The following is an 11,399-nucleotide window of genomic DNA, read 5'->3' as shown; positions in this document are numbered from 1 at the left end:
CATTATCATCACCTTTATTCACATTTTTATGACACTGATGTAGTTTTAGACAAGAGAACACACGTAAAAACATACAAATGCTTAGATATAGAAAAAAATGCAATCAAATTCCAATTTCATTATACTGAGGGCAGACAGTAAAAGCAGTCATAGTAAGTGCATATTGTTGATTAATGAACGCATAATTGCCTCAATATTGTCGTGTATTGTTGTGTACAGTAGACATACAGAGCAAACTTCTGAATTTAATACTGAAAAAAACGCAGACAGTAAATTAATATTATTATTATGCGCAGCTCCATCTTTGTACTGTATTGTGTATTGTTATCTCGTCCCCACCCCCTCACTTCCCCATGCTAATGCTAATGCTACAGCAGCAGAGAGGAGCAAAGACGGAGGCCAACAAAGCTCTACCTGGAATTCATTTGGGATAGTTTTTAACCAATTACCGGGTAAGTGTGTGGTTTTAGGAGTAAATCGTGGGAATGGTGTCGTGTCGTTTCTTACTATTCCCTATAATATAATTACATATTTTTGTTAACCTACATTTTCTTCCGACGTTCTGATTACGCTAGCTAGCTGTTAGCTAACCTACCAATAAAGTGCCGTTCACTTCCGTTTTGCTAAGCTAGTCCTTCTTAACTAGCTAGCTAGCGTTAACCGGCATTAACCGATGTTTGCTCGACATGTTAGCAGTTAATTATGTACGGCGATGTTCAAGCGGCGGTGTTATCGTCTCAGTTTAGTTAACGTTGTCCCAAAATTAAGTAAAGCGATCGCACCGACAGCATATCCGGCTAACCAGCGAGCTAGCCGCAGTAGCTAGCGGCAAGTCTATTGTAAACAGAACCTCCCGACGTAAATCTGGGCTAGGAAACGCCACGTAGATTCAGGATTAAATGTTGGCAAAAAAAGAAACCTCTACCATCGCACAATCATATCAATTCAAATACATTTAATTATTTCTGTTATGCTGACGTGAGTATGTGAGAAAGACTGAGCGGAAATGTATCATCATGGAAGAAGAAGTTGGCTTGAATTTTAACATGTACGTCAAAGAGGACTTAGGGAACTCTACTGCATCATGGTTCCGATTTATGCAACAAGTAACATTGACGTACTCATATATCCTAATCGCCGCTGAGGTCGAGATGCATACTGATGTCGCCATTAAAGGCTCATTATAATGTCGTTCACATTGGATCCATTTCGGTGTAGTGTCACCATCATCCCGGCTGATCGTTCCCCCCAGTGCGTGTCTTTGATTACACAACGCCTCAGTCCAATAAAACAAGCCTCCACCTTGTTTTAGACAAACGGGCCTCTGTCATAACTTGTCTCTTGTCTCTCTTACAGCTATGGCAGCGATCAGGAAAAAGCTGGTCATAGTGGGAGATGGAGCCTGTGGGAAGACCTGTCTGCTCATTGTGTTCAGTAAAGACCAGTTTCCAGAGGTCTACGTGCCCACAGTCTTTGAGAACTATGTCGCCGACATTGAGGTGGATGGCAAACAGGTATGGATTAAAGGCGCTGTACGAGCATTGTTTGTTTGTTTGTTGTGCCACGTCTTCACTGTAACAGCTGATGGTTTCCTTATCTGATGTTGTAAGAGTAAACAGTGCATATCCGGCATATAAGTTGGGCTCAGGTGCAAGATGGATTCAGCGTAATACAGGAGAGTTAACAGGGTAGTCTACATGAATCAACATCAAAATGCTGTTAAAATACTTTGCCGTGTTTGTCTTTCCACAACCTTTAACTGATGGTGATGCAAAGATTATAAGTCTCTGAAACAATTGATACCAATGTTATAAGACAAAATAAACTGCATGTTTTTATCAGCTGTGAGAGTGTAAAGAATAAGGCCTAGGAATGCAGGCATCATGTCAGTGTAATGTCCGAGCTGTACGCTGGAAGATGTGAAGCTGATTTGTGAACTCTTGTGACAGGTTGAGCTGGCACTCTGGGACACAGCAGGCCAAGAAGATTACGACCGACTGCGTCCGCTCTCTTATCCTGACACCGATGTGATTCTCATGTGCTTCTCCATTGACAGCCCTGACAGTCTTGGTAAGGAAAATATCCAATCGCAGATCACATAGATATTGAACAACACTTCTTTCCACCTGATCTGTCTACGTTGCATCTGAGGCTGACGTTTGTTCCTCCACTTGTTCAGAGAATATCCCTGAGAAGTGGACTCCTGAGGTCAAGCACTTCTGCCCCAACGTTCCCATTATACTGGTGGGAAACAAAAAGGATCTGCGCAATGATGAGCACACTCGTAGAGAACTTGCCAAAATGAAGCAGGTAATATTGTGGCAAATATATATATATGTTGTGTATTATATATAATAATTATATATAGAGTCTCTCTAGTGAAGGCGCGTCTGCTGAAACTTGTCCTGCTCTCCCTCATAGGAACCTGTGAAACTAGAGGACGGTCGGGACATGGCCAACAGGATCAGTGCCTTCGGATACATGGAGTGCTCTGCAAAAACAAAGGATGGCGTGAGGGAAGTCTTCGAGATGGCCACCAGGGCTGCGCTACAGGCCCGGCGGGGGAAGAAGAGCAATAAATGTCTCCTACTGTAAGCGGAGGCACGAGGACTGCTTCCTGCAGGGGGAGAGAGCGATCGAGAGAGAGCGCGAGCGTTTAGGTGAAACCGACCCCCAAACACAGGCACACAAAGACTGTTCTCCCCAGTTTTTACTAAAAGGTGTCATGCTTTTACTTTTTTGTCTTAAGCAAAAGTAGTCAGGTTCTGTCAGTATTCCATTTTGAGATTATGAAAAATGCTTCTTTTGTACTTTAACATGAGTAAATCTGCCATACTGAAACCTCCTTTATCTTGTACTATGTAATGAAAGTGGTCAGCTAGGGGACCTGTTGTCATACCTGCCAACCACAGTTTAAGTGCTGGAGCCCTGCCTGCTGATCTGAGGAATTTCCACAGCCAACTAGGGTGAAGTACCTACACACTGTGACCCCGTAGTCCTTTAACTATTTCAAACAGACGCACACGTGAAGTCTAAATTTGTTTGTGTGCTCCATATAGAAATCCTATGTGCATTATGATCACGTGCGCTACGACAAGACTGGAAACTCATTTTGTTAAAACACAAATGGAATCTTCATGTTTTGTGTAATAAATTACTTTGTAAGAATCTTGATAAATTTCATCAGTTTCTTGATGAACACTGGATGAAGCATAACTATCTCTGAGTGATATAGAAACAAAATAAGGCTGTGGAAGCTTGCTTTATTCAATTCTTTCAAAATGACACGAGAAGCTGACAAACCTACAATTCTTTGGCGTTCCAAACGGCGACACAAATGCAAACAAAGTACACAACACAAAGACAACTTGTGTGAATAAGGTGACACAAAAACGATCACGTGGATCAGGGAACACATCTGTAAAACAAGACTGGCGAGTCATACACTTAAGTCAACTATACTAACTTCTGCTCATTGTGAACAACAGTAAGCTGTGTTTACGTTTAGGTAGAAGGAACACTTGAGAGGTCACACCCTCCTGACATCTGAGCTGTGAAGGCAAGGACGGCTACGGTTTGTCAATGAGAACAAGTGTGACTGCAATTTGGACAATGGAACAAACGTCACCCATGATACAATAACAATATAAATGCAGATGGATGTTGACCAAAACCTGTTCTACATGTCAAGAGACGCAACTCGAGAAAACCTGTTCCGGCTCAGCTCTGAAAGCTGGAAGGAGTGCATATGAGCTTAAAGTCACTGGTTCTTCTTTGAGGGCACTTGTGAGCGAGCGATAAGCACTGGAACCAGAGCTAACGCTACCAAACCCGCTGCCACAAAGGGTCGGTAGAAGAGCCAGCCGACTCCGATGGTGAGGAGGGAGAGCGAGCAGGCGATGCAGATGGCGAAGAGACCGAGTCCAATAGACACAAGCTCTCTGAGAACGGGGACCCAGTCCACTGCGTACACAAACCAGTGAGGAATATGAGTGTGTAATCAAGCAAAGTTGGGAATAAAGGGAAATGAGTATGTTTACCTAAGGTGTAGATGATGCGCATCATCAACTGAATGCCAAGGAACATGAGCATCCAGCCTGCAGCCCTCAGGCCCCAGGTCATCATCTGGTTGTCGTGGTGTTTCAGCTCAAAAACCTCCTGCAGACAAAAAAAAGGCACATCTGCACCATTGACCAGAACTGCACGGAAAGGACGTACCATCCAAATGAGGGAGAAAATATGAACTGAATATGATGCAGACAGACCTCTGCAGACAGTTCCTTAAGGTACAGGATCTCCAGATATTCTCCCGACTTGGTTCTGAAGGGTTTCAGGTTCTCTCCAGCCTGCTTGGCCACCACAGTGACCTGAAATATGAATTATTTCACCAACAATTTAAGAGGAAAGCAGCGGAGATACAAATCATTTGAGCATTCACGTTAAAACATTAACCACACTGGGGGTCACTCACAGTTTGGGCGGGGCCGAGTTGGGGCGACTCCCCGCTGAGTCCAGCATAGGAGAAACTCACACGCACATCCCCAACCTAAGGATTAAACCCAAACAAACAAAGCGGCATATGTAAGAAGGCAAAGGACAGGTGACAGGCGCTGGTGTATCTGAGTTAAGTCCACACTGTGACGCTTACCTCGGGTCTGCGCGGGTTTGAGGTGTGATAGAAATAATCGCCATCGATGGTGAGAAAGGAGTCCAGGTCAGCGGTGGTAAAATGCTTCAGGCTCAGAGTCTGAAAGTTGTCAATCTGCTCTACTAATCCTAAGGATAATTAAACAGTCCTTTGGTGAATAAAAATGTAAAATCAGACACATGAGGACAATAATCTAGTTTGTTTAGATCACATATATACCTTCAGACAGGACGAAAGAGTCGACTCTGATCACAGGAGCCACGACGGTCACACTCTCAACCGCCATGGCACTGTGTAGATTCAAAGATAATATTACAGACAGATGCATACATTCTTTTCACGTGTAAATCTGTACTCCTGGGAATAAAAGAACAATAGTCAAAGCATCTGAGCACCTCGGGTTGATGTGACCGATTTCCTGATCATAATGTCGACTGTTGATCAACTCCGACTTCCACTCTGTATCTGAGGACAGAGAATCACTCTACTTTAAGTCACTGTGAGAGCACAAGAGAGTCAAACCCAGTCCAGGCTCGATGACACTCACTGTAGCTGTATGTCGTCTCACTCTTCTTCTCGCCATTCTCTTCGTAGTCCCTGAAATGAATTACAAAATGAAGTACTCCCCTCAGTCTTATATCACTCAGCCTGTCAACATGCACATTAAAGAGTATACTCCCATTAAGTTGGTAAATTGATTCATGTCCTGTATGTCTGTGAAAGTTCTCAGTCATCCAGGTCATGATATCCAAGTAAAGTTCACCTCGACCTTTCAAATGAGAGGTGACACATCTTCAAGCCTTTACCAGCCGAAGGCACGTCATGTATATGTATATAACCATAATGTGATTGAAATAACAGACAATAACAGACCTTGATTGCGCAATTGGAAATCGATTTGTTTCTTCAATAGGCAGAATGTGTGTGTGTGTGTGTGTGTGTGTGTGTGTGTGTGTGTGTGTGTGTGTGTGTGTGTGTGAGAAGGTAGTAAATGTTTCCAGCATACACCCTCAGTCCTGACCCCACCCCTCTGACTCACCGGCTCTCCTGGTACTCCACCCACTGGTACATCTCCACCTGCCTCTTCAGCTTGGCCGCATGCACCTCAACTCTGTAGTTGGGGTCATGCAAATGCTAAAAGGAGAATACAAAATGGTCGGCATAAAAATAAAACAAAACAACAAGCTTAAAACTAAAAATTTATGAGAGAATCTACAGAAGGAGATAAAGGATATTTGTATCAATATTAGCTGAAGAAAATTAACCTTCATCCAGTATTACATCAACTCTGTCTCATGACCAACAGGGGTCAGACATGACCACCAAGTAAAATGAAGGGAAACAAAGCTTCAACCCATATTTACTGAAGGGACCAAACTAAGAACACGTCTGACTTACATTTACAGCACAAGTAGGAAATTGAAAAACACATTTAATTCAATAACAGTCTACATATTCTTGGGTGACTCATGGGTATTGTTTTGCCCACCTGCTTGGTTACTTCTACAAACTCAATTTCTACAGGAGTCATATACAAGCCCAATAGAAATGTCTTCTTTTTATGTCTTAAATAAAAGTGTGGCTAAATGTGTTTGGAAACAAAGATATGGTTGAAGATATGCTTCAGGAAGGATCAGGCAGATCCATGTAAGATTCATCTACAGTGTTTACACTTGTGAATGGAGGTGATACTGGATAGCAGTCAGCTGGTACCTGTGAGGTGTACAGCGGTGCAGAGAGGTGAACTAAGCGGTTGTTGTTCTGCTCGTCGAGGCTGGAGCCACGATGCAAGGTCACCACCTGAGAAAGACCCTCATCAAGGGAGGATGCTGTTCTCAGAGCCCGCCCCTGAGGATCAGAGACGCATAACATCAAGCAGAAGAGACACCAAACACACCTTCAGTATCAACAACCTAGACTGAGGCTTCTTTAACGCAGCCTCAGTGTTTGCTCCCACACCTTACCTCATTGGTGAAGAGAACATAAAATGAGAGGAAAAACAGTGCGACACCGACCACTGTTCCTCCTGCAGTGTCACTCAGTCGCTCCAGGAACCCTGGGTTGGGGCGACTCCGTACACGCGTGTGACGATTTGGGTCTTTTTCTGAAAACTAAAAAGAAAACAAAGGAAATTCAGCCCAGTCTACTATTCACTGAACTGACTTTATTCAATCTTCTCAAACATTCAGTGCTGCTTTTGGCAGTTAATCACTCCAAACAAATATCTATTATAAAATAAAACAGACCAGTGACTGATTACCAGAACACAGAACAGTTCCTTTTTGTTTTTGTATTTTACATCCCAGGTGGGCCAGGACGAAAACAAATAGCAAAAAAATAAATTAACAGATTTATTTATTGCAGATTATGCCCAAAGTTTGCAATTGTAGCCTCTGATCAGAGAATTTACTTTTAAAGACATTTCTATGATGATAACGTAACTAAGCCAAGTCATTTCCAAACACACCTGAAACAACACAGTGCAGGAAAATGACACAAACGATACAAAGGTGTCGCTGCAACGTGGAACCCAACTTTGTACAGATTATTTATGTTGGACAACCTTTTCCTCAAACTTATTCACCCTCTCAATTTATTTGCTCTTGTCCTTACATACCTTTCCAGTCAAGTAATGGATGAACTAATCAGGTTACACCCTCTACCCCGTTTCTTTCACTTCCAAAGTTAGGAAGGGAACAACATTTTTAAGGAAGTGAAACTGATGTAAATTAGGAAGGACACGTCTTATCAGTAACTTAATGAATTATGATGGCATATCAGTAATAAAATGACTGAACAAACCGTGAAGAATAGCACGGATAAAGAGAGGGAGAGACCAAGTCGTTAGTTAACTACACACACCGGAAGCTACGACAAATATAACTAAAATTAAAGCTTCTTTCGGTGTAACTTACTGTCGGCGCTGAAGACATTTCTGAAACTGTTTCACCGCCTCAGTCAGGCAGTAGAGTTGGAGATGATCGTGACCCGAGGAAGCCACACACTGTCAGCGGCCACACAGAGTACACAGCAACTTTACCCCGCTGACGACCTGGAGGTAGTAGCGTTCACCCGCGGCATTGTGGGTAGTGTAGTTTTTCTACCACGGCCTATGATGCGATTTGGACTACATTACATTACATTACAGTCATTTAGCAGACGCTTTTATCCAAAGCGACTTGCAATAAGTGCGTTCAACAAAGGTAGGCAGCTAGCCTACTAGCCGACCTTGCTGGATGATATCATCCTGTAAACACTGTATCCCTATGACATTATTGCAATTTCAATCTACTTGTATTCTACCTCAGGGTCCACGTATAAAGTTTAACAACAACAATAGCATTAATGATACAACCTACATTCTTTCTCTCTATCTCCCTCTCTACTCTTCACCCTCTTTCAGTATAAAAATGATCTCCAAAATATCCTACAATTGTTTGCGCAATGTCATGTTTAATGTTTGCTACGATAAAAACAAATCGCAAAAAAAACAACAAGGTAAGTACACCAGAGCAAAGGTCTGCCTGCAACCTTTATGCACAACTGAGACTGATATTAACTTACTAATTGTATATATATGTATTACTATTACTATTACTATTACTGTACTATACTGTGGCACTTTTAATAAATAATTTTGAATGAACCAAACTCTTAGTTAACTCTTGTTGTGCCTTACACATTAAACACACAGTGACCACCACCATTTGTCTAAACCAAACTTAAGAGGATTATTGTAAAGATGAATAAGCAATGACTGTCACTCATCATTATCATATCTGATGATCTGTGCGCGTGTGTGTCTGTATGAGGTTGAGACACAATGGAAGACGTGGAGGAGTATGATGTTATTGTGCTCGGAACGGGACTCAAGGTAACAAAACGTATATTTCCTCATATTGTATATTATATCTCACATCTCCTTAGAATATGTAACTTTGAACAATTAAATGTAGAGGTGGAAACCTTGAAAAACATTTTCCATATACAAAAGTCTGTGTAAAAGAGCTTCACTGCTGATATTTTGTTGCTTTTATGTAGCTTACTCCCATTACTGATACTATATTTGTATCTATATGTGCTAAGAAATGAGCAATCCCTCAGGGTAATTGTCTTTGCTATCATCATCACCAACAATTATTCACAAAAGTTGATATATAATGACAAATGGGTTGAATTTCATCATTAAAGTTCCTAAATATTTGCAAATATTCTGAAGGAGCTGCAGCATTCTATTGTTCGCAAGCTTAATTAGCTCCTGTTGGCCGTTTGGGGGATTTAGAATCATTAATCTCTGTGCGTCCTTGTGTTCACTGAGACTGTTACCTCCTAACTGCCCGTCTGTCTCTCTCTCAGGAATGTATTCTCTCCGGTTTAATGTCATTAAACGGGAAAAAGGTTCTCCACATTGACAGGAATCCTTACTATGGCGGGCAGAGCGCATCCATTTCTCCCCTGGAGGAGGTATGTTCACATACACGCATGCAGAAACATACAAAGACATCCACATTCCCATCTGTTTATGTCACGTTTTCTACATTTACAGCTGTACAAAAGGTTTGAGAGTCCAGGCCCTTCTGAATGTATGGGCCGTGGAAAAGACTGGAATGTTGACCTCATTCCCAAATGCTTCCTCAGCAATGGTAAGATGCCGTGTTATTGATCTGATGATGTGATTCGCACCCCGTGATGTACAGTACATGATTGTCAGCCCCCTCCTGTTGTGTGTTTGCATCAGGTCCCCTGGTGAAAATACTGGTGCATACCGACGTTACTCGCTATATCGACTTCAAACTCATTGAAGGCAGCTACGTGTACAAAGCAGGGAAAGTCCACAAAGTCCCTGCCACAGAGACTGAGGCCCACACTTCAGGTGAGACATGAATCTGCTGCTCTTTCATTTTGTGTACCTTTTCTATATATATATTATCCAATCTCACACACACACACCATACTGTATATTTTAGATCTAATGGGGATGTTTGACAAGCGAAGGTTCAGGAAGCTGCTCCTCTTCGTCCTGAGCTTCGACGAGCATAACCCTCGGACCTGGCACGACATGGACCCCTGCAGAACCACCACACGGGACCTGTTCTGCCGCTTCGACCTGGGATTGGACGTCATGGAGTTCACAGGTCACGCCATTGCCTTACACAGCAATGAGAGGTCAGTAACAGAAACTTATACGAACCAAATACGACTCCACACTTATCTGATCTGACTGATTTTGTCCCGGTGTCGCCGTAGTTACCTGGACCATCCCTGTGTGGAGACCATCAGACGGATCAGGCTGTACTGTGAGTCTCTGGGCCAACACACCAGCCCATACATCTACCCTGTCTATGGGCTGGGTGAGCTGCCGCAAGGATTTGCCAGGTTACACTGAGCAATATATCAATAGATGTGATTCTCATCTTTAATAACATCTCACTATTCTCGTAACTTAATGATTTAGTAACGAGAACATGCTCCTTTGTGTCTCATCTGTGTGTTTCAGGCTGAGTGCAGAGTACGGAGGAACCTACCTGCTTAACAGAGCAGTGGACCAGATTGTGATGGACAACGACAAAGTGACAGGCGTGAAATCTGAGGGAAAGGTCAGCGTGTTCTGGTGGAAGCATCTAAATATTATAACCAGGTCGTGAGCATGAACACGTCCTCTTCTCTCGTCCTCTTTTACAGCTGTTCCACTGTAAACAGTTAATCTGTGATCCCAGCTACGTTCCCAACCGAGTGAGGAAGGTGGGCCGCATCATCAGGGTCATCTGTTTGTTGAATCACCCAGTTAAACACACACACGAGGCCAAGTCCTGTCAGATCATCATCCCCCAAGGACAACTCCAGAGGAAATCAGGTGTGAAAAACAAACTGAACTTTTCATCATCATCATGCTTAAATGAAGACTTACATAATAGTCAAGTTATCAGAAACGTGTATGCATTCTTTTTGTTGTTTGTTTTGCAGACATTTACATATCGGTAGTGTCCAATAGTCACAGCGTGGCCTCAGAAGGGATGTACATCGCCACCGTGAGCACGGCTGTAGAAACCAGGGAACCAGAGAAAGAGGTGCAGCCGGGCCTCGACCTCCTCGAGCCCATCATGCAAAAGTACGCTTCACTTGTTCAACTGCAGCCGTGTTAATTTTTCGATCACTGTGCCAGTTACTGAAGCTCATTTACCCTCTGTGGCTGTACTTTGCATACAGATTTGTTTCCGTCAGCCACCTGCTTGCTCCAAATGATGATGGCAAAAAGAGTCAGGTAATAAAGGTTACACACACAAACACACACACACACCAGATCAGGCGATACACAGCAGCTTCAGACTGTCCTCTCTGATTCTCCCCGTCTCCTCTGTCCTCCTCAGATATTCGTGTCCCGTTCGTATGACGCAACAAACCACTTTGAGGCCGAATGCGAGGACATCAAAGATCTGTACCGGAACATCACCGGGGCAGAGCTGAACTTCGGCGGCTCAAACAGACACCGGTCGTACACCTCCGACGATGATGACGACTGAGGAAGGCCACAGTGATTATGATGATGTAATGAATGCTTTTCCCATGAGCAGCTCTAAAGCAGGGGGTGTGATGTAGTGTGTAGAGTGGGTGATGTTTTTGTTGAATATTCATTTTGGACTAATTTTGTAACGTATTTCCTATTTCTACTGTGTGAAATCATTTAAGATCAACCTGAAGAAGTTAACTGTTCCATACTGCAGCGTTTGTTTTGCAATGAAACAGCAGAACC

General features: G+C 43.0%; 3 protein-coding genes across 3 annotated transcripts; 2 read left to right on the top strand and 1 right to left on the bottom strand.

Annotated features, from left to right (window-relative positions):
- The first annotated feature begins 333 nt into the window (after positions 1-333).
- LOC143005232 (rho-related GTP-binding protein RhoA-B) lies at positions 334-3,168 on the top strand. The gene is made up of 5 exons (XM_076156496.1): positions 334-452; positions 1,357-1,514; positions 1,950-2,070; positions 2,180-2,310; positions 2,422-3,168. The coding sequence occupies exons 2-5, from the start codon at positions 1,359-1,361 to the stop codon at positions 2,593-2,595; spliced, it is 582 nt and encodes a 193-aa protein (XP_076012611.1). The 5' UTR covers positions 334-452; positions 1,357-1,358; the 3' UTR covers positions 2,596-3,168.
- A 75-nt stretch (positions 3,169-3,243) lies between these two features.
- tmem43 (transmembrane protein 43) lies at positions 3,244-7,722 on the bottom strand. The gene is made up of 12 exons (XM_076156495.1): positions 7,564-7,722; positions 6,613-6,759; positions 6,362-6,496; positions 5,688-5,782; positions 5,196-5,245; positions 5,044-5,113; positions 4,868-4,938; positions 4,649-4,776; positions 4,472-4,546; positions 4,266-4,367; positions 4,041-4,158; positions 3,244-3,963 (listed from the first exon to the last, which is right to left on the bottom strand). Exons 1-12 carry the CDS (start codon positions 7,579-7,581, stop codon positions 3,761-3,763), a joined length of 1,212 nt encoding a protein of 403 aa, XP_076012610.1. The 5' UTR covers positions 7,582-7,722; the 3' UTR covers positions 3,244-3,760.
- Positions 7,723-7,785: 63 nt separating this feature from the next.
- LOC143005230 (rab GDP dissociation inhibitor beta-like) lies at positions 7,786-11,398 on the top strand. The gene is made up of 11 exons (XM_076156494.1): positions 7,786-8,522; positions 9,005-9,112; positions 9,195-9,291; positions 9,387-9,521; positions 9,616-9,814; positions 9,896-10,024; positions 10,146-10,245; positions 10,331-10,502; positions 10,613-10,757; positions 10,856-10,910; positions 11,017-11,398. Exons 1-11 carry the CDS (start codon positions 8,472-8,474, stop codon positions 11,167-11,169), a joined length of 1,344 nt encoding a protein of 447 aa, XP_076012609.1. The 5' UTR covers positions 7,786-8,471; the 3' UTR covers positions 11,170-11,398.
- Position 11,399: the final 1 nt, after the last annotated feature.

This window comes from Genypterus blacodes, unplaced genomic scaffold (assembly GCF_046128005.1).
Source record: "Genypterus blacodes isolate CSIRO-AG114 ecotype Tasmania unplaced genomic scaffold, CSIRO-AGI_Gbla_v1 ptg000070l_1, whole genome shotgun sequence".
Classification (NCBI taxonomy): Eukaryota; Metazoa; Chordata; class Actinopteri; order Ophidiiformes; family Ophidiidae; genus Genypterus; species Genypterus blacodes.
Note: the sequence above shows the minus strand (reverse complement) of the source record. Positions and strands in the feature narration are given on the sequence as shown.